A 20,509-nucleotide genomic window follows, 5' to 3' on the forward strand; every position below is an offset into this window, starting at 1 on the left:
AACTGAACTAGAACTGAACTAGAACTGAACTAGAACTGAACTAGAACTGAACTAGAACTGAACTAGACTGAACTAGAACTGAACTAGAACTGAACTAGAACTGAACTAGAACTGAAACTAGAACTGAACTAGAACTGAACTAGAACTAGAACTAGAACTGAACTAGAACTGAACTAGAACTGAACTAGAACTGACTGAACTGAACTAGAACTGAACTAGAACTAGAACTGAACTAGAACTGAACTAGAACTGAACTAGAACTGAACTAGAACTGAACTAGAACTGAACTAGAACTGAACTAGAACTGAACTAGAACTGAACTAGAACTGAACTAGAACTGAACTAGAACTGAACTAGAACTGAACTAGAACTGAACTAGAACTGAACTAGAACTGAACTAGAACTGAACTAGAACTGAACTAGAACTGAACTAGAACTGAACTAGAACTGAACTAGAACTGAACTAGAACTGAACTAGAACTGAACTAGAACTGAACTAGAACTGAACTAGAACTGAACTAGAACTGAACTAGAACTGAACTAGAACTGAACTAGAACTGAACTAGAACTGAACTAGAACTGAACTAGAACTGAACTAGAACTGACTAGAACTGAACTAGAACTGAACTAGAACTGAACTAGAACTGAACTAGAACTGAACTAGAACTGAACTAGAACTGAACTAGAACTGAACTAGAACCGAACTAGAACTGAACTACATAGAACTGAACTAGAACTGAACTAGAACTGAAACCTAGAACTGAACTAGAACTGAACTAGAACTGAACTAGAACTGAACTAGAACTGAACTAGAACTGAACTAGAACTGAAACTAGAACTGAACTAGAACTGAACTAGAACTGAACTAGAAACTGAACTAAGAACTGAACTAGAACTGAACTAGAAACTGAACTAGAACGAAACTAGAACTAGAACTGAACGAAACTGAAACTAGAATTAACTAGAACTAGAACTAGACTAGAACTGAACTAGAACTGAACTAAGAACTGAACTATGAACCGAACTAGAACTGAACTAGAAACTGAACTAGAACTGAACTAGAACTGAACTAGAGCTGAACTAGAACTGAACTAGATCTAAACTAGGTAAAAGCGAATAATTTCTACTTCAGAACGGGGAATGTTTTGGAATTTATGTACTTACCAAGGAATTTATATGTTTATACTGTTAACATTTAATTGTCTTTGATACATTTAAAGAAACGGCAGTTAAATAATTTTTTTTTGCATTAACTTTTTACGTTTTAATAAAAACATCTTATTATATTGTTTTGTTTGTTTTTCTTTTTAAAAATAAAAAGCAAAACCACGCTGAACATAACTTAAGCCAATATCGGAACCAGGAGGAAAATCGTTACGCAATTGTAAATACTTTTGAGAAGTCCAAAAGGCAAAATTCTAAAAAAGAACAAAATAATACAAATCAATTAAAAGAACAGGAATTAATGAAAATTATATGAGAGCTAAATATTTTAATATATTTTAACAAAATTACTTTCTCGATTTCATCCTCCAAACCGGACATACGATAGTAAACACACAGCGCGTTAGAACGTTTTTCCTTTTGTAAATATTTCGCCAGAGAATCTAATAGTGAAGCATCCAAATTCAGGCAATAACTAATATCCAAGTGCTTTAGTTTAGGACATAAATGTAATATCTCTAAAATCATTAAAGCCTCCAGATTTTGAGCATGACGTAGACATAAAATTTCCAAACGATTAAAGGGGCAACACAAACATTCTTCGTGCGATTTAAAATCATAATTACACAAAGCCAACAGTTTGAGATTCGAAGGATTTAAATAATGAAAGTCCGTTAGCCAGGTATCGCTAACGGGTAAGAAATGAAAGTCAATAGCTAGACCCTGTAAGAGAGCACCCTTTTCGCGTAATATATGATAATATTCTTTCGTCTCGTAGATTTTATAATCGAAAGTATCAATGTTCTGTAGGCGCGAAATATCAATATCCTGATCCAGCAGTACTTGAAGATGTTTAAGACGAGGCAGTTTTAATACTTGCTCCAAAACGGGCTTAAGAGAATTCAAATTTAATTTCAGTTCCTGCAAATTCAAACATTCAGATATTTCGGGCATTAGCTGTAGATGTGAGACTTCAAATGTGCGCATATCTAACACTTTCAGATATTTTAGATTTAATAAAATATCTTTAAGATATTTTTCCTTCATTTCATACACCTTTGTCTGCTCATCATACAAATGTAGTTCCTCTAAATATTTCAAATTTGTCAAATAGTGTCCGGTAATGGGCACGGTTATATGAAGATATTTCAAATTAGGCACTAGTTTAGTTAATAACTCCATATCCTCATCCTGGGGATAACAATCCATTATATCATCTTGAAATTCGCAACGTTCGATGGCAGTAAAACAATCAATGCCACACTCTTCCATTTCCTTGAGAAAAACATTTAGACATTCATCTATAATCCTTAAAGTGTGGAATTCACATTTCATGGCTTTAAGGAAATATTCGAAATCCTCATAGTTTGGTAACACAGTTGGCAGTTCGTTAAAGGCTAAAATTTTATATTCCGGTTGACGCTTCCACAGACCCACTATTATGTTGCGAAAACGTCTGCAACTTTTGGCAATTTGTATTTGGTTGGGTAAATCGTGTATTCTCTCAAATATACACTCTAAACAATCATCATTTAGGTCTGTTATATTAGCCGAACTATTAGTAATTGTATCATCTGCAAAGGAGCAACCACCATAAATAAATTTTCATTAAATTTCCGAAACTTTTAATACTTTACCTTTATTTTGTTGCTCTTCCGTCATTGCCTCGGTATTTTGATGATAAATGAAAAAAATATATAAATTATTTATTTACAAAACAAATTTACTCCAAGGCGTATTTTGTTTTTGCCAAAATCTGTATGCCCATCCAGCTGTTCTTTGTTTAGAAGGGCTGCATAAAAAGAAATGTCAATAAAGTGTATAAAAACAAACAAAAAGCGGGAAAGGTTTGTTTTTAGTTAAAATTACATGAAATTAAATAGAACGTTTTCTAATGAACATATATTATTTAAATTTAATAACAAATAAAAAATTTCACAATTTTAAATACAAAAATTAATAAAATTTTCTTCATTCTTTCTTAGTTTTACGTTATGATAAGACAGTTGTCGATAATAGTGTTCCTTATAAGTTTTCAAGAGATTGTTTACATTTCTCTTAAATGGTTTGTAATATAAAAAAATTAAAAAGAGATGTAGAATTTAAAAACAAAAAACCATAAGTCAGTTCTAGTTCAAAATTCAGTTCTAGTTGAATTCCAGCTCAGTTCTAGTTCAATTCTAGTTTAGTTTAGGGTTCTATAAATCGACTTTCAAATAATCGAACAATCGACTTTTTGTCGAAAAAAGTCGAAGTCGACTATTTTGTTCCAAAAAAGTCGATAACTCGACTATCTTCTATGAAAAAAGTCGAAAAGTCGACTTTGTAAATAAAAGTCGAAAAAAGTCGAAAGTCGGAAAGTCGAAAAAAGTCGAAAAGTCGAAAAACGTCGAAAAGTCGGAAAAAGTCGAAAAGTCGACCATTTATATAATACTAAAAGTAGAAAAGTCTAAAAGCCGACTTTTAAATAAATGAAAAAGGTCGAAAAGTCGAAAAATCGACTTTTCATAAAATGGAAAAAGTCGAACCCTAGGGTTCTATAGTTAAAACGAAAAGTCGACTTTTCGACTTTTTGCATTTAGTTAAAAGTCGACTTTTCGACCTTTCGACTTTTTCCATTTTATGAAAAGTCGATTTTTCGACCTTTTTCATTTATTTAAAAGTCGACTTTTAGACTTTTCGACTTTTAGTATTTTATAAATGGTCGACTTTTTCGACTTTTCGACTTTTTTCGACTTTTCGACTTTTCGACTTTTTCCGACTTTTCGACTTTTTGATTTTTTACGACTTTTTGACTATTTTCGATTTATTTCGACTTTTTTTCGACTATTTTTTTTTACTTTTTTCGAGTTTTTCCGACTATTTTAGAGTTTTTGACCTCTTTTCCACTTTTTTAAAATTTTCGACTCTTTTCGACTTTTTTCGACTTTTCGACTTTTTTCGACTTTTCGACTTTTTCGACTTTTTTCGACTTATCTACTTTTTTCGACTTTTCAACTTTTTTCGACTTTCCGATTTTTTTACTTTTCGACTTTTATTTACAAAGTTGACTTTTCGACTTTTTTCATAGACGATAGTCGAGTTATCAACTTTTTTGGAACAAAATAGTCGACTTCGACTTTTTTCGACAAAAAGTCGATTGTTCGATTATTCGAAAGTCGATTTATAGAACCCTAGTTTAGTTCAAGTTCAGTTATAGTAGTGAAATACGTTATTTTATCGGCATTGGTGTAAATTTGGATAAAACTCCAAATCTGTGGCAATACTGTTCACTTTAGATAATGTTACTTCCGAAAATACAACTCTGCAGCCCGTTATATTTAAATAAATTCATGATTTCCTCAACATTTAATTGTGACATCATACCGTACATTTTCATGGTCATTTATAAACAAAAAATATAAAAATTTTAAACAAATCGACGACGACAACAACAAACCAACTAGCCATTTGGACGACTAAAACATAGATGAAGAACAAGCGATCATTTTTAAAATTGAACAATAAGAATGTAGAAAAAAATAATTTAGTAATAAATTGAAAACTGAAGTGTTAAGGTGTTGTGTCCCACTAGGCAAATGTAATATAAAATAATAAAAAATTATAACAGAAATTGGAAAAAAAGAAATTTGCATAAATATATTTATTAAAGAATTAATTTATTAATTTAAGTGAATAACTGAAAAAAAAATATGTTAATATTTAATAAAAATTATAATTAAAATAGTGATTATCTAATTAAACAAAAAAAAAAAAAAACAAATTTAAAAATATATGTTTGCTTTGTGTAAAAGTGTCTGAAAAGATTTATTTCTTTTTTTTTAATTTAAAAAGCAGATGTTTTGACTTTTTTCTTTAGCTTTCTTTTTTCATTTTAAAAATAAATATTTTTCACTTTCTTTTTAGATTTTTAAGAACCAACAAAAAAATCAAACAAAAACACGCGTTTTATCTATAAAATACTATTAATTAATTAAAATTCAATAACAAAACAATATTCTACGTTCTCTTTGATAAAAAAAAATTTACTCAACCTTCTTTTAAGAGTTTAATAGAGGAAGGTTCTCTTTGTTGTGAAAAAAGAAGAAAAAAAATTATAGTGAAAAAAGCTCTTATTTGTTTTGACAGCAAAATTGTTGTTGTTTAAACAGGTGTGAGAGAGTGTGTGTGTGTGTGTGAGTGCGAATTTTGTAGATTTTTTCCTCAGTTTTTATAAAACTCTTCAAACTGGCAGTCGACGGGTCTGGCATCTACGATATGCTGAAATTTTTGGTAAGTTTCTTTTTTTTTCTTATTTAATAAATTTATTATAATAAAAAAATTATGCTGAAATAATAACAATATAAAGTGCAATTAGTTTTCTATGATAACGTAATGGAAATTTTGCAAGTGTCAGTTGTCTGCTGTTTTTTCTTCCTTTCTCACTTTCATTTATTTTGATTTTTATCATTTGACATTTTATTTTTAGTTTTATGATTTCATTAGTTTTTTTTTTTTATTTAATATTCCACATCTGTCCTAAGGTTTTTAGTTGTTGTTTTTTCTTTGTCTTCTTTTAAATTAATCCAACAAACAGTGAAATTTTGTTTGTTATGTGGACAAAAAACTGGTTTAATTATATAATTCTTTAGTTTTTTTGTTAATAAATTTTTGAGATTTTAGTTTTTATCATAAAAATCCATTGTTTATTTACATGGATTTCTTATATTTGGCGATTTTGTTGCAGGGATTAATAAGGTTCAAAGGGCACATCATCTGCAATTATGCAAAAGTGTTGCCAGCTTATTACGAATTGAATATTATGGAGATTATCTATGTTATAGAATTTTACTAACCAATTTATAATTTTTTTCTATTGACTTTATTTCCACATAGCCCTTGTGTCTTTGCCTTGGATAGTTTATGGAATAGTCTATTAACTAGGCTGTAGTCTGCTCTATCAACTATGCTGTATAGACTAGTCTTTGAACTATACTATATATTAGTCCATGAACTATATTTCAAACAAGTCTATGAGTTAGACTGTAAACTAGTCCTTAAACTAGACTTTTGACTAGTCTATGAAGCATACTATATAATACTATATGAAACGGACTATAGTCTGTGAACTAGTCTTTAGACTAGTCTATGAAGTAGACTATTGACTAGACTAAGAAATAGATTATAAACTAGTCTGTGAACTAGTCTATGAGCTCGTCTTTAGAATAGTTTATGAACAAGTCTATATACTAGTCATTAGAATAGTCTATGAACAAAAATATATACTTGTTTAATAACTTGTATTTAACTTAGTCTGTTAACTAGTGTATGAGTTTTTAGAATAGTGTGTGTACTAGAATATAGACTACTTTAAGAACTAGTCTTTAGCTTATATAATGAACTATTCTTTAGACTAGTCGATGAACTAGCCTTTAGAATTGTGTATAGATTAGCCTATTGGCTGTAATATTTTAGTCGTATGTTCTAGTTCAGTTCTAGTACATTTCTAGTGCAATTCTAGTTCAGATCAAATTCAGTTCTTGTTCAGTACTAGTTCAGTTCTAGTTCAGTTCTAGCGCATTTCTAGTTCAGATCAAGTTCAGTTCAAGTTCAGTACTAGTTCAATTCTAGTTCAGTACTAGTTCAATTCTAGTTCAGTTCTAGTTCAGTTCTAGTTCAGTTCTAGTTGAGTTCTAGTTCAGTTCTAGTTTAGTTCTAGTTCAGTTCTAGTTTAGTTCTAGTTCAGTTCTAGTTCAGTTCTAGTTCAGTTCTAGTTCAGTTCTAGTTCAGTTCTAGTTCAGTTCTAGTTCAGTTCTAGTTCAGTTCTAGTTCAGTTCTAGTTCAGTTCTAGTTCAGTTCTAGTTCAGTTCTAGTTCAGTTCTAGTTCAGTTCTAGTTCAGTTCTAGTTCAGTTCTAGTTCAGTTCTAGTTCAGTTCTAGTTTAGTTCTAGTTTAGTTCTAGTTCAGTTCTAGTTCAGTTCTAGTTCAGTTCTAGTTCAGTTCTAGTTCAGTTCTAGTTCTAGTTCAGTTCTTGTTCAGTTCTAGTTCGGCTCTAGTTCGGCTCTAGTTCAGTTCTAGTTCAGTTCTAGTTCAGTTCTAGTTCAGTTCTAGTTCAGTTCTAGTTCAGTTCTAGTTCAGTTCTAGTTCAGTTCTAGTTCAGTTCTAGTTTAGTTCTAGTTTAGTTCTAGTTTAGTTCTAGTTCAGTTCTAGTTCAGTTCTAGTTCAGTTCTAGTTCAGTTCTAGTTCAGTTCTAGTTCAGTTCTAGTTCAGTTCTAGTTCAGTTCTAGTTCAGTTCTAGTTCAGTTCTAGTTCAGTTCAGGTTCAGTTCTAGTTCAGTTCTAGTTCAGTTCTAGTTCAGTTCTAGTTCAGTTCTAGTTCAGTTCTAGTTCAGTTCTAGTTCAGTTCTAGTTCAGTTCTAGTTCAGTTCTAGTTCAGTTCTAGTTCAGTTCTAGTTCTAGTTCAGTTCTAGTTCAGCTCTAGTTCATATCTAGTTCAGTACTAGTTCAATTCTAGTTTAGTTGTAGTTCAGATCTTTCTAACTCATATCTAGGTCCTTTCTAGTTTAATTCTTGTTCAGTTCTAGATCATCAAAATTCTTTAAAAATTTTTAACTATTTTTCTTTAAAAAAAATGTCCAATAATTTCTTCATATTATTTACAGATAACGTTTAGTGCTGGTATTTACACCGGTATCTACATCAGCCAAAACTATGAGGTAATTTATCTATAAAAGCTATAAAATATTGATTTATTTTAATATGTACTACATATATTTTTCTTAAACATTCTAGGTTCCTCGTGTGGATGAACCCAGTAAAATAATTGATAAAATTAAGGAATTGGCTGATGAGCATCGTAAAAAGTAATAATCCATTTTCTCTATATATATGTTAATTGTAAAACTATAAAGAAAAACAAAACAAAACAATTCCTCATTGTTTAAATCTCTAAAAAAAAAAGAAATTGTCGTTTTATTTTGTTTATTCTTTTAACTATATAAACTTAAGAAATGTATGCTTTAAGAACTTATTAAAAAAATACTAAAATTTTAACAAATAATGGTTGTACTATTTACATATTTATAAAGACCTTATTCAGAAAGACGCTGTTTTCTTGTGAATAAGGTCGCTTAAATAACCTCGTGTTTCAGTAGATCCAAAATTATTTTAAAACTTTATTATTGAAATATATAATTTCCTATTTTTTTCTCCTTAAGTTTGACTGATTTTGTTAAAGAAATTTCAAATAATCGCAAAGAAAAGTAAAACTGCCTACACGCAAGTTCGAAATTTTCTAATGCCAGCAAGACCCTTTGAAATTCAGAGAAAAGCAAAATTTTAGTTGAAGAGTTTAACAACGAAATCTGTAGTATGGGAAAAATTTTTTATTATTAATAGATAAAAAAAAAAATACTTTAAAATTAAAATGTATTAATAAATTTTTAGTGTACTTTGGTATCATTTAAATAACATGATGATTTTTATTCAAAATATAATACAAATCTTTTAGGTTTTTGTCTACTATTTTACTAGGTTTTAAAATATTCCAAAAGTTTTTTGTGCAAAGTGTCTACATTATTAAAACTGATTAAAACTATGAATTCATAACTGAACAGCTCCTAACTGAACAGAACAGATGTTAGAGTTATCCCTTACCGATGTATTATAAAGAGATAACTTCTAAGTGATCATTGAATAGTCGATTACAAACTATTCATAGAGTGATTGGTGATGGAATGATGAGTTTAAAGGTGATTACACAACGATCAGTTGGGTATCGATGTAATCATGGCGTAATCGGTTACAAACTGAAAATCGAAGTGGCCGGTTGCAAACTGATCATGCAGTGAGGAGATCTTTGTAATCATAGAGTTAAAAGATTTCAACTGATTATAGATTGGTGAAGTTTAATCTGAAAATCGATTGATCATAGAGCGGTCAGTTGCATAGATAGATAGATAGATTGATAGATAGATAGATAGATAGATAGATAGATAGATAGATAGATAGATCGATAGATGATCGATAGATCGCTCGCTCGCTCGCTCCTCGCTCGCTCGCTCGCTCGATAGCTCGCTCGCTCGCTCGCTCGCTCGCTCGCTCGCTCGCTCGCTCGCTCGCCTGCTCGCTCGCTCGCTCGCTCGCTCGCTCGCTCGCTCGCTCGCTCGCTCGCTCGCTCTCTCGCTCGCTCGCTCGCTCGCTCGCTCGCTCGCTCGCTCGCTCGCTCTCTCGCTCGCTCGCTCGCTCGCTCGCTCGCTCGCTCGCTCGCTCGCTCGCTCGCTCGCTCGCTCGCTCGCTCGCTCGCTCGCTCGCTCGCTCGCTCGCTCGCTCGCTCGCTCTCGCTGCTCGCTCGCTCGCTCGCGCTCGCTCGCTCGCTCGCTCGCTCGCTCGCTCGCTCGCTCGCTCGCTCGCTCGCTCGCTCGCTTCGCTCGCTCGCTCGCTCGCTCGCTCGCTCGCTCGCTCGCTCGCTCGCTCGCTCGCTCGCTCGCTCGCTCGCTCGCTCGCTCGCTCGCTCGCTCGCTCGCTCGCTCGCTCGCTCGCTCGCTCGCTCGCTCGCTCGCTCGCTCTCGCTCGCTCTCTCGCTCGCTCCTGCTCGCTCGCTCGCTCTCTCGCTCGCTCGCTCGCTCGCTCGCTCGCTCGCTCGCTCGCTCGCTCGCTGCTCGCTCGCTCGCTCGCTCGCTCGCTCGCTCGCTCGCTCGCTCGCTCGCTCGCTCTCGCTCGCTCGCTCGCTCTCGCTCGCTCGCTCGCTCGCTCGCTCGCTCGCTCGCTCGCTCGCTCGCTCGCTCGCTCGCTCGCTCGCTCGCTCGCTCTCGCTCGCTCGCTCGCTCGCTCGCTCGCTCGCTCGCTCGCTCGCTCGCTCGCTCGCTCGCTCGCTCGCTCGCTCGCTCGCTCGCTCGCTCGCTCGCTCGCTCTCTCGCTCGCTCGCTCTCTCGCTCGCTCGCTCGCTCGCTCGCTCGCTCGCTCGCTCGCTCGCTCCTCGCTCCTCGCTCGCTCGCTCGCTCGCTCGCTCGCTCGCTCGCTCGCTCGCTCGCTCGCTCTCGCTCGCTCGCTCGCTCGCTCGCTCGCTCGCTCGCTCGCTCGCTCGCTAGATAGATGCTCGCTCGCTCGCTCGCTAGATAGATAGAAATGGATAACGATCGTAGCGTCCAGATTTCCCCTGATCATAGAGTAACAATACGGTTGCAACTAAGGATTTTCATTGTATTTTGTAAATTGAAATCAACTTGAAATTGTTTTTTTTTTTTTTTAAATTAATACCAAGTAAATTAAGAAAAAAGCTGTTAAACTTTGGAATCCTGTTTTCTTGCTAAATTTTTGAACTTACCTCCAATTTCAGACTTTTTTCATTAAATTAAACCTTAAAGCAAAATTTCTTGAAGTTTTTTCTTTGATTTTAGAAGATTTTAATAAAACCACTTTTTTTAATATAAATTACAATTAATCTTTCTTTTTTAAGAAATCCTGCCGAGCAGCTTTTGCATGACGTTAAAAAGGGAGCCAAGAAGATTATAGATTAAATTTGCTACAATACAACATAAAAGGAGGCTTTAGTTTAATTTTATGATTTTTTTTATTAAACTTTATAAATTTATGTTCTTAAATGATTTTTCTTTTCTAAATCGAATGGCAATATTCAAATGTTTATTTTTATAAAATTAATTAAATAATTTTTTTGTATAGTATTTTTGGTGGAGTTTTATTTAAAAAAAAAAACATCATTTTGAAATGCTAAAGCAAAATTACAGACCAACATAAAGCTTTTAATTTTTTACAGAAATTTTACATAAATTTAAGTTGATTTTGCCCCTTAACTCTTGAAAATAAACAGCAAATTTTGAATTTTTTTATATTTTATTAAACAATACATAGGGCCTTTGATCTTTTACAAATTTAAATGCTAAATAATTACTTTATAAAATTCAAATAAATGACACACCACCACCATAATATTCTAAACGCGTTTGTGGCTCCACAAATGCCAGCCAATCGGAGGCATGTGTGGGTAACAGACCCATACTATTGCACTTATAAAGAGCCACAGCCACATTAGCTAAATTGCCTAAGAAATATACTAGCCTCTGGCCGGTACCCTGAGCACCTTCGGCCATTTTGGAGGTGACTTGTGTGGAGAACATGGCCTTAATGGGACGTATCAACATCATGCCAATCATCATTATGGGAAATATGGATATGGTATTGCCGGACATGTACATAATAAATAAGTTCATGGGTATCTTTAATTAGGTAAAAAGAAAAATATTAAAATGTTTTCTAAATTTATCGGAAATAAACAAAAACTAACCTGTTTAAGGGGACCCAAAGCCAAGTCCCATGATTTCTTTATAACCAATCTTTGATCTCTGACAATTTCTGTTTGATTGACCAAAGCGTTAGCATTATAACCGGGAGGTGCGGGTAAATCATTTGATTTGCTAGTTTAATTAAAAAAATTTACAAAAATATAGAAATATTGTTTTTAGTTTTAGCTTGTAGTTGGTGTTGTAAAAAATCTTAACTTACTTGGTATTAAAGTCCATAGACCATTTACTTTTCTTATTGGCTTGTTTAGCTGACATTTTTGGTGTTTTTTCAGTAATATTTTTTAATAATTTATTAATTAAAACTATTTTATTTTTTTCTTTTGGTAAAAATACACGACTTCTAGTGAAAAAACATACATAGAATAACTCACCACGATAATGTCATGACAGATGACAAGTGTAAATAAAAGTGTCAATGGAGAGTATGTTCAGTGTTTGAGAAAACAATACAGCGATTGATTTTTATTTAAGAGGGTTTTCAGTGTTTTATAATAAAAATTACCGTTGTTGTTCAAATTCAGCAACTGTATAATTGAAAATATTGAATTAAAAAACTTTGGTATTTTTTAAAATATAAATTTTTCTTCAGCACTTAAAAGCAGATTTGTATTTTTTAAATTTTAAAAATTTCTCTCAAGCACGATTCTGATTTAATAATTAGAGAGTTTTTTGGAACTTTTAATTTTTCAAAAAGGATTAGAAAAATGATTAAGAGGGATGTTTTTGGTATCTTTCCGTTCTTCAAGGTCCTTATTTGAATTGTCTATTATATTGAACCTAGAAACAAAAAATGTTAAATTTGTTTTGATTGAAATATACGTTTTGATACTTTTCTGTTCTTGAAATAGTACTTTTTGGAATTTTCTATAATATTAAACTTTTCGTTATTGGAAGCTTTTAATAATATAAAGATTGGGACCTGCATATAAAGCTATGAGTTCAGGACTTCTTGGTGAATTGGATAGTCTGCATGCTTTGCTGCGGAATTATTAACTCGAACCTAGTAGAGCATTGCACTATAAGAAGAGTTACCACGGTTATACCACAGGGCTGTTTTATCTCCTCTTTTGGGGCTACAGTTATCGGAAGTTGTTGGAACTTCTAACTAGGGACGACTGGCTTGTATCCGATAGACTGTTTACCGGCACAAAACGGTTCTTCAGACTCCCTGACGAATGTAGTAGTATCTTCCAAGTAGAGATCCTAAAGATCTGAAAATGGAATCATATCCATACAGGTCGAATGTGAAAATTTATGTTGATAGTTAAGTTGTTCTCAGAGCATTGGCTTGTCGCACGGCACATCCGCGTAATGAGGTTGTGGACGAACTAGCTAGAGTAGGTTCGAACCTTGATATTCGAGAGAATCCGTGACATTATTAATCAGTCCTGAAAAAGTGGAATGAATTGCAAAATACCAAAGGCATTATGGCCATCACTTGATGTGCTGCCTACCAACATACTTATATAACTAGATAAATGCAGTCTAAGGGCTTCTGATAGGGTTGCTAATGGGGCATTGTTCAATTAGAGCCTTTGTCAGTAAGTGAGAGGAGTATTTTACTACAGAATCTCAGGATGAAATGCTGAGGAATAGTTTTCACGACGAACTAGGTCTACACCATAATCTTGTCTAGCCTTGTCTGTAGCCATGTTTTGAGGCTACACTATAGAGCCTTTAGTCTAGTCTATAGTGTGGTCCATAATCGAGCATACATATAATTTGCCAATACTGTAGAATACAGAATCTCAGGATGAAATGCTGAGGAATAGTTTTCACGACGAACTAGGTCTACACCATAATCTTGTCTAGCCTTGTCTGTAGCCATGTTTTGAGGCTACACTATAGAGCCTTTAGTCTAATCTATAGTGTGGTCCATAATCTAGTCTACAGTCTTGTCTATAGATTAGTTTGTAGTCATTTTTTCGACTGGGTTTTATAGGGAGACTAGGGTAATCTCACATTTCATTATTTAGGGAATCACCTTAAGAATAGACCTTTTTCCATTCATGGCCCCTCTATCTTTGGATGTTCACTCTCTATGAAGAGAATCACAATGGCCGCTATCAAGGCGAATAGACTATAAGGTGAAGTCATTTCATTTTGCGGCGAATTCATGAAATTTTTTATATATGTAGTTTGACAGCGTCGGGTTTGAGAGAGAATTTTTTTTTATATTGAGTTTGACAACTTCGGGCTAAATTTCCATGGACAAAAAAACAATCAGCTGTTGAAATGACTTCACCTTATTAGTTTCACCATGGCCGCTATAGTCTGCGAGTGGAGGTGCATAATTCTTCTTTACCTAACTTTAGGGTCCTGATTGAATGGGAATTTTTAAGAGAAAAGTTTTTGGTAGATTTTCTTTGTTTAAATTGTACTTTTTGATATTTTTATGATTTAGAATCTAGATTACTATTGTAATTAGATTACAAAACCCTTGATTTTCTAAATTTTGCAAACTAAACAACGACAAAAAACAAAATTTCGAAGTAATTACTTTTTTATTACACAGTTTTTTTTATTTAAATTTAATTTTTCTTTTTTTATTTTTAATTATATTTAAATATAAAGTATGTGTTGTAGTAGTTGGTTGGTTGTAGAATGTTGTTTGATGTTATTTTTATATTATTACTTGTTGTTGTTTGTTTTTCTTTCATTTTTGTTGTTGTTAATGATAGCAAATAAAAATTATTGTTTGTTATAGTTTGCTGGCGAATTGTTAAGTGAAAAAAAGAAATAATAATAATTAACCTATAGTTAAATATTTATTGGACATGGACACAATATAAACCATATAAAATGTGAAACAGTGAAAAAAAAAAAAAAAAACAAAATATTAGAAAGAAGCACAAACATTAGTGTAATGAAGTTTTAAAGCAAAATAAAGAAAAATAAAAGACAAAAACATAATTAAATATTTTTTTAAAGAAAAAAAAAATATTACATTATTTAAAAATATAGGTATGTATATTTAAATTAAAAAAAAAAAAAAAAATTAAATATAGATTATAAAATTATACTTAGAAAAGTGTGGGTTGTTTGTTTATTTTTTCTTTAATTCCGTATTTTTTATAGTTATATGGATTTGTTACTTTAATTTATAATATTTTAACATACAATTCTTTTTTTGTTATAATTTTTTTTGTAATTTTTTGTTGTAATTATATTAATTTATTAAAAAGATGACGGTTTTTGTTTATTTTTTCATTTGTCTTCTTTTCTTGTGGTTGTTGTTGTTGTTTTAGCCTAAAAATAGAAAGAGTTTATTGTTGTTGTTTAAGCTTACTTTTTTTTTTGTTTTTACAACTGTCTTAATAAAGAATTTAGAGAATTTTTGTTGTTGTTGTTGTTAAAAAGTTTCTCTACTAATTTTATAGAAATGTGATTTTTTTGCTTGTTTTTTGTTGTTGTTTTGGTTTTTTTTTTATTAACTTTATTTTATTTTCTGGGTTTTTCTTTATTATATTTTAAATCAAAATTATTTCTTATGTTTTGTATGTTATAATTTGAATTATTATTTGTTGTTGTTGATTTTTCATCTTCTTTATTTTTTCATTATTTATTTTAAATTTATTTTACTGCTGCGGATGCTAAGTTAAAGAAAATATACGACGACGACGAGAAGATTTTGTTTATTTAGCGATTAGCATTCTTAAGTTGATTGGACAACCAATCGAGACCCTCATAGAGACCATCGCCGCTGGTTGCACACGTCGCTTGTATATACCAATTGCGGTTTCTTAGTGAGTGAAGACCGAGTTTGTCAGTGATTTCGGCTGCATTCATTGCATTTGGCAGATCCTAAAAAGAAAGTTAAATTTTATGTTAATTAGTTAATTGTTGAACATAATTTAAAGGCTAAATTATTACTGCAAGAGAACTTTACTATAAAGAGCCCTCTACCCTACCAAAAAACATACATTCTAACTCCTATATTCGTCATTATTATCTACCTATTATATTATCTACCTATTATATTATAACACCTATTAAATTAATTTAATACTTAGTCATGTTTAAAAGAAAACTAAAGAAATCATATTACAAGACAAGACCTGTTCGTCTAGTAAATTAAAAAGTAAAAACTTGAATTTGAACTTTATTCTTTATTTTTTTTTATAAAGTTGTTTTTATTATAATTAAATATACGCTATTGTTTTTTTCTTGTCAATAAACATACATATTAAAAAACATGTTACTATAGAGAAATTAATAGAAATTAGTTTGCTTCGCTTATCTTACATTAAAAAAACGTTATCAATAAGATAGAAGTAGGGACAAAAATAATGCCAAAAGCGATAAAAAAAAAAGAAAAAATGTGCACACTACTATTTAAGAACACATAATTTAAGAGATAAAACAACTAATTTAAAGTAGAATATTATGTAGGACAAAGAAAATCACAAGGAGAAAGTGAAAACTGTTAAAGTTCAGCTTAAGTCCAGTCTGAAGTTTAGTCCAAAGTCTAGCCTAAAATCTATACTTAAGACCAAAGTTCATAATCTAGCTTACAGTCATGTCTATAGGCTAATATGAAGTCTAATAAGTAGCCTAGTCTATAGTCTAGTTTATAGTCTAGTCTATAGTCTAGTCTATAGTCTAGTATATAGTCTTGTCTATAGTCTAGTCTATAGTCTAGTTTATAGTCTAGTCTATAGTCTAGTCTATAGTCTAGTCAATAGTCTAGTCTATAGTCTAGTCTATAGTCTAGTCTATAGTCTAGTCTATAGTCTAGTCTATAGTCTAGTCTATAGTCTAGTCTTTAGTCTAGTCTATAGTCTAGTCTATAGTTTAGTCTAAAGTCTAGTATATAGTCTAGTCTATAGTCTAGTCTGTAGTTTAGTTGAATAGTCTAGTCTATAGTCTAGTCCACAGTCTAGTCTATTGTTTAGTCTAGAGTCGTCTATAATCTAGTTAATAGTCTAGTCTATAGTCTCGTATATAGTCTAGTCTATAGTCTCGTATACAGTCTAGTCTATAGCCTAGTCTATAGTCTAGTCAGTAGCCTAGTCTCTTTTCTAGTTTAGTCAGTAGCCTAGTCTATTCTCTAGTCTAATCTAAAGCATAGTCTATAGTCAAGTCTAGAATCTAGTCTATAGTTTATAATCTAGTTTATAGTCTAGTCTATAGTCAAGTCCATAGTCTAGTCTATAGTCTAGTCTACAGTCTAGCCTAAAGTCTAGTCTATAGTCTAGTCTATAGTGTAGTCTATAGACTAGTCTATAGTCTAGTCTATAGTCTAGTCTATAGTCAAGTCAATAGTCTAGTCTATAGTCTAGACTATTGTCTCTAGTCTAGTCTTTAATCTATAGTCTAGTCTAAAGTCTAGTATATAGTCTAGTATATAGTCTAGTCTATAGTTTAGTTGAATAGTCTAGTCTATAGTCTAGTCTATAGTCTAGTCCACAGTCTAGTCTATTGTTTAGTCTAGAGTCGTCTATAATCTAGTTAATAGTCTAGTCTATAGTCTCGTATATAGTCTAGTCTATAGTCTCGTATACAGTCTAGTCTATAGCCTAGTCTATAGTCTTGTCAGTAGCCTAGTCTCTTTTCTAGTTTAGTCAGTAGCCTAGTCTATTCTCTAGTCTAATCTAAAGCATAGTCTATAGTCAAGTCTATAATCTAGTCTATAGTTTATAATCTAGTTTATAGTCTAGTCTATAGTCAAGTCCATAGTCTAGTCTATAGTCTAGTCTACAGTCTAGCCTATAGTCTAGTCTACAGTCTAGCCTATAGTCTAGTCCATAGTCTAGTCTATAGTCTAGTCTATAGACTAGTCTATAGTCTAGTCTACAGTCTAGCCTATAGTCTAGTCTATAGACTAGTCTAGTCTACAGTCTAGCCTATAGTCTAGTCTATAGACTAGTCTAGTCTACAGTCTAGCCTATAGTCTAGCCCATAGTCTAGTGTACAGTCTAGCCTATAGTCTAGTCTATAGACTAGTCTACAGTCTAGCCTATAGTCTAGTCTATAGACTAGTCTATAGTCTAGTCTAGTCTATAGTCTAGTCTATAGACTAGTCTATAGTCTAGTCTATAGTCTAGTCTATAGTCTAGTCTATGGACTAGTCTATAGTCTAGTCTATAGTCTAGTCTATAACCTAGTCTATAGTATAATCTATAGTCTAACCTATAGTCTAGTCCATAATCTAGTCTACAGTCTACTCTATAGTCTAGTCTCTGGTGTAGTCTAATTTATAGTCTAGTCTATAGTACAGTCTAGTCTACAATTTAGTCTAGTTTGTCTATAGTCTAAATGTAGTTTATAGCCTAACCTGCGATAGTGTAGTCAAATGTTTAGTCTAAAGTCTTATCTATGGTCTAGTCAATAGTCTATTCTAGCCTTATCTAAATTCTACCCTATACTATACTCTAATCTAGTCTAGTCTAAAGACTAGCCAAAAGTCAAGTCTATTGTCTTTAATCTAGTTTAATTATTAGCATTAAGTTCAAAATGTTGTCCAGTCCACAACAGTCTAGTCGAACATAGAGAGTAATAAATATCGTCCCCCGATATATTCCTTCTCGAAAACGAAAATTACGCAATAAAAGCCTAGTATTACCCGTAAGATTATATAATATTAAAACATAAATTATGTTAAAGTATTCAACAGTTAAACTTCAACTAACCTGTTTGTTAGCGAATATAAGTAGAACAGCATCTCTGAGCTCATCTTCAGCCAACATACGCATCAGTTCTTCTCTCGCTTCACCAATACGTTCTCTGTCATTGCTGTCAACGACGAAAATGAGACCCTAAAATAATGAAAATAAAGATAAACAAATTGATAAATGAAATAAAATATAAAAATTTTTAACAAAGTTTAAAAAAGCAATAAATTTGTTAAAAAAAAATTACTTTAAATACTTACTTGTGTATTTTGGAAGTAATGCCTCCACAATGGACGAATTTTGTCTTGACCGCCCACATCCCACACTGTAAAGCTAATATTCTTGTATTCTACAGTCTCGACGTTGAAACCTTTTTAAGAAAAGAAATATTTAAACAAATTGTAATTTTTGTTGTTGTTATTTTTGCAACAAAACTAATAAAATAATAAATTTATTGTATATTCCTTCAACATTACTCACCAATGGTAGGTATCGTTGTTACAATTTCGCCTAATTTAAGTTTGTACAAAATTGTGGTTTTACCAGCAGCATCTAAACCGACCATCAATATTCTCATTTCCTTTTTGCCAAAGAGACCTTTGAATAAATTTGCAAAAACATTCCCCATATTTGCGTCTGCTGTTGTTGTTGTTCTTGCTGTCGTCGAGTGTAATGTAGTGTTTTCTTCTTATTTGTTATTTATACAAAAAAAGTTAAAACTTTTATTGGAATTATTATTCAAGCGTGTTAATGCAAATTACCAAAGGGAGTATATTTGTTTATTCGGTAATTTGAGCTCTACCCGATTTTTTATTATCTGAAATTGGAAGAAAAAGAAATAAATATAAATTAAGATTTTTTTAAATTTTTATAAAATTTTAGTGTAGCTCATAATTTAGACTATATTATAGTCTAAAGTCTAGTTTATAGTCTAGTCTATAATCTAGTCTGAGCTTAGTTTATAGTCTATAGTACAGTCCATAGTCTATACTATAGTCTACTCTATAGTTCTAGTCTAGTCTATAATCTAGTCTATAGTCAGGTCTATAGTCATGTCTATAGTCATGTCTATAGTCATGTCTATAGTCTAGTCTATAGTCAAGTCTATAGTCTAGTCTATAGTCAAGTCTATAGTCTAGTCTATAATCTAGTCTATAGTCTAGTCTATAGTCTAGTCTATAGTCTAGTCTAGTCTATAGTATAGTCTGTAGTCTAGTCTGTAGTCTAGTCTATAGTCTAGTCTATAGTCTAGTCTATAGTCTAGTCTATAGTCTAGTCTATAGTCTAGTCTATAGTCTAGTCTATAGTCTAGTCTATAGTCTAGTCTATAGTCTAGTCTATAGTCTAGTCTATAGTCTAGTCTATAGTCTAGTCTATAGTCTAGTCTATAGTCTAGTCTATAGTCTAGTCTATAGTCTAGTCTATAGTCTAGTCTATAGTCTAGTCTATAGTCTAGTCTATAGTATAGTCTAGTCAATAGTCTAGTCTATAGTCTAGTCTATAGTCTAGTCTATAGTCTAGTCTATAGTCTAGTCTATAGTCTAGTCTATAGTCTAGTCTATAGTCTAGTCTATAGTATAGTCTAGTCATAGTCTAGTCTATAGTCTAGTCTATAGTCTAGTCTATAGTCTAGTCTAGTCTATAGTCTAGTCTATAGTATAGTCTAGTCAATAGTCTAGTCAATAGTCTAGTCTATAGTCTAGTCTAGTCTATAGTCTAGTCTATAGTCTAGTCTATAGTATAGTCTAGTCAATAGTCTAGTCTATAGTCTAGTCTAGTCTATAGTCTAGTCTAGTCTATAGTCTAGTCTAGTCTATAGTCTAGTCTATAGTCTAGTTTATAGTCTAGTCTATAGTCTAGTTTATAGTCTAGTCTATAGTCTAGTCTATAGTCTAGTCTAGTCTATAGTCTAGTCTATAGTATAGTCTAGTCAATAGTCTAGTCTATAGTCTAGTCTATAGTCTAGTCTATAGTCTAGTCTAGTCTATAGTATAGTCTAGTCTATAGTATAGTCTAGTCAATAGTCTAGTCTATAGTCTAGTCTATAGTCTAGTGTATAGTCTAGTCTATAGTCTAGTCTATAGTATAGTCTAGTCAATAGTCTAGTCTAGTCTATAGTCTAGTCTATAGTGTAGTCCATAGTCTAGTCTATAGTTTAGTCTATACTATTGTATAGTATAGTCTATACTATAGTTTAGTCTGTAGGTTAGGTTAGCAGGTCGTCCTCGCGATGTCTTCACTGGGGACACACTTGGGTCCAGTACATTGATCCCTTTGTGATACCTGTAACATAGTCTAGTCTATAGTATAGTCAATAGTATAGTCTACTCTATAGTTTAGTCTATAGCCTAGTTGATACATATAGTCTGTTCTAGACTATATTCTAGTCTAAAGTCTAGTTTATAGTCTAGTCCGACCTTAGTTTATTGTCT

At 32.4% G+C, this 20,509-nt stretch overlaps 4 protein-coding genes across 8 annotated transcripts in view; 1 reads left to right on the plus strand and 3 right to left on the minus strand.

The window, feature by feature from the left end:
• Positions 1 to 1,234: 1,234 nt before the first annotated feature.
• On the minus strand, positions 1,235 to 2,962 carry LOC119611827. Its single transcript, XM_037967529.1, has 3 exons — positions 2,802 to 2,962; positions 1,516 to 2,738; positions 1,235 to 1,418 (listed from the first exon to the last, which is right to left on the minus strand). The coding sequence occupies exons 1-3, from the start codon at positions 2,824 to 2,826 to the stop codon at positions 1,308 to 1,310; spliced, it is 1,359 nt and encodes a 452-aa protein (XP_037823457.1). The 5' UTR covers positions 2,827 to 2,962; the 3' UTR covers positions 1,235 to 1,307.
• Positions 2,963 to 4,517: 1,555 nt separating this feature from the next.
• LOC119611829 (short transmembrane mitochondrial protein 1) lies at positions 4,518 to 10,824 on the plus strand. The gene is made up of 5 exons (XM_037967532.1): positions 4,518 to 4,744; positions 5,071 to 5,436; positions 7,804 to 7,857; positions 7,934 to 8,004; positions 10,599 to 10,824. Exons 2-5 carry the CDS (start codon positions 5,422 to 5,424, stop codon positions 10,657 to 10,659), a joined length of 201 nt encoding a protein of 66 aa, XP_037823460.1. The 5' UTR covers positions 4,518 to 4,744; positions 5,071 to 5,421; the 3' UTR covers positions 10,660 to 10,824.
• A 150-nt stretch (positions 10,825 to 10,974) lies between these two features.
• LOC119611828 (ER membrane protein complex subunit 4) lies at positions 10,975 to 11,850 on the minus strand. Its single transcript, XM_037967530.1, has 3 exons — positions 11,663 to 11,850; positions 11,445 to 11,574; positions 10,975 to 11,376 (listed from the first exon to the last, which is right to left on the minus strand). The coding sequence occupies exons 1-3, from the start codon at positions 11,716 to 11,718 to the stop codon at positions 11,062 to 11,064; spliced, it is 501 nt and encodes a 166-aa protein (XP_037823458.1). The 5' UTR covers positions 11,719 to 11,850; the 3' UTR covers positions 10,975 to 11,061.
• Positions 11,851 to 14,971: 3,121 nt separating this feature from the next.
• Positions 14,972 to 20,509, minus strand: part of LOC119611831 (ADP-ribosylation factor 1) — a 12,715-nt gene continuing 7,177 nt past the window's right edge. For 3 of the 5 annotated variants that reach the window (XM_037967536.1, XM_037967535.1, XM_037967534.1), the window contains exons 2-5: positions 18,558 to 18,894; positions 18,338 to 18,447; positions 18,096 to 18,221; positions 14,972 to 15,267 (exon numbers count right to left, since the gene is read on the minus strand). In XM_037967536.1, the coding sequence (XP_037823464.1) occupies positions 15,103 to 15,267; positions 18,096 to 18,221; positions 18,338 to 18,447; positions 18,558 to 18,705 (549 nt within the window). In that variant the 5' untranslated portion in view covers positions 18,706 to 18,894 and the 3' untranslated portion in view covers positions 14,972 to 15,102. The remainder of the gene's footprint in view (positions 15,268 to 18,095; positions 18,222 to 18,337; positions 18,448 to 18,557; positions 18,895 to 20,509) is intronic. The other 2 variants (XM_037967537.1, XM_037967538.1) reach the window with 1 other exon arrangement.

The sequence above is a fragment of the Lucilia sericata genome, unplaced genomic scaffold, assembly GCF_015586225.1.
Source record: "Lucilia sericata isolate MDLA Ls3-8-SP2 unplaced genomic scaffold, ASM1558622v1 Contig001541F_arrow, whole genome shotgun sequence".
Lineage (NCBI taxonomy): Eukaryota > Metazoa > Arthropoda > Insecta > Diptera > Calliphoridae > Lucilia > Lucilia sericata.

Bases quoted from the DNA above. Each gene is read 5' to 3' on its own strand.
- LOC119611827 (XM_037967529.1), bottom strand. From the start codon at position 2,826: ATGACGGAAGAGCAACAAAATAAAG. The intron at 2,739-2,801 runs GTAAAGTATTAA...GCTCCTTTGCAG, and splicing joins GGAAGAGCAACAAAATAAAG to ATGATACAATTACTAATAGT. The intron at 1,419-1,515 runs GTAATTTTGTTA...GTTCTTTTTTAG, and splicing joins TGGAGGATGAAATCGAGAAA to AATTTTGCCTTTTGGACTTC.
- LOC119611829 (XM_037967532.1), top strand. The intron at 7,858-7,933 runs GTAATTTATCTA...TAAACATTCTAG, and splicing joins ACATCAGCCAAAACTATGAG to GTTCCTCGTGTGGATGAACC. The intron at 8,005-10,598 runs GTAATAATCCAT...TTCTTTTTTAAG, and splicing joins GCTGATGAGCATCGTAAAAA to AAATCCTGCCGAGCAGCTTT.
- LOC119611828 (XM_037967530.1), bottom strand. From the start codon at position 11,718: ATGTCAGCTAAACAAGCCAATAAGAAAAGTAAATGGTCTATGGACTTT. The intron at 11,575-11,662 runs GTAAGTTAAGAT...TAATTAAACTAG, and splicing joins TCTATGGACTTTAATACCAA to CAAATCAAATGATTTACCCG. The intron at 11,377-11,444 runs GTTAGTTTTTGT...ACCTAATTAAAG, and splicing joins CTTTGGGTCCCCTTAAACAG to ATACCCATGAACTTATTTAT.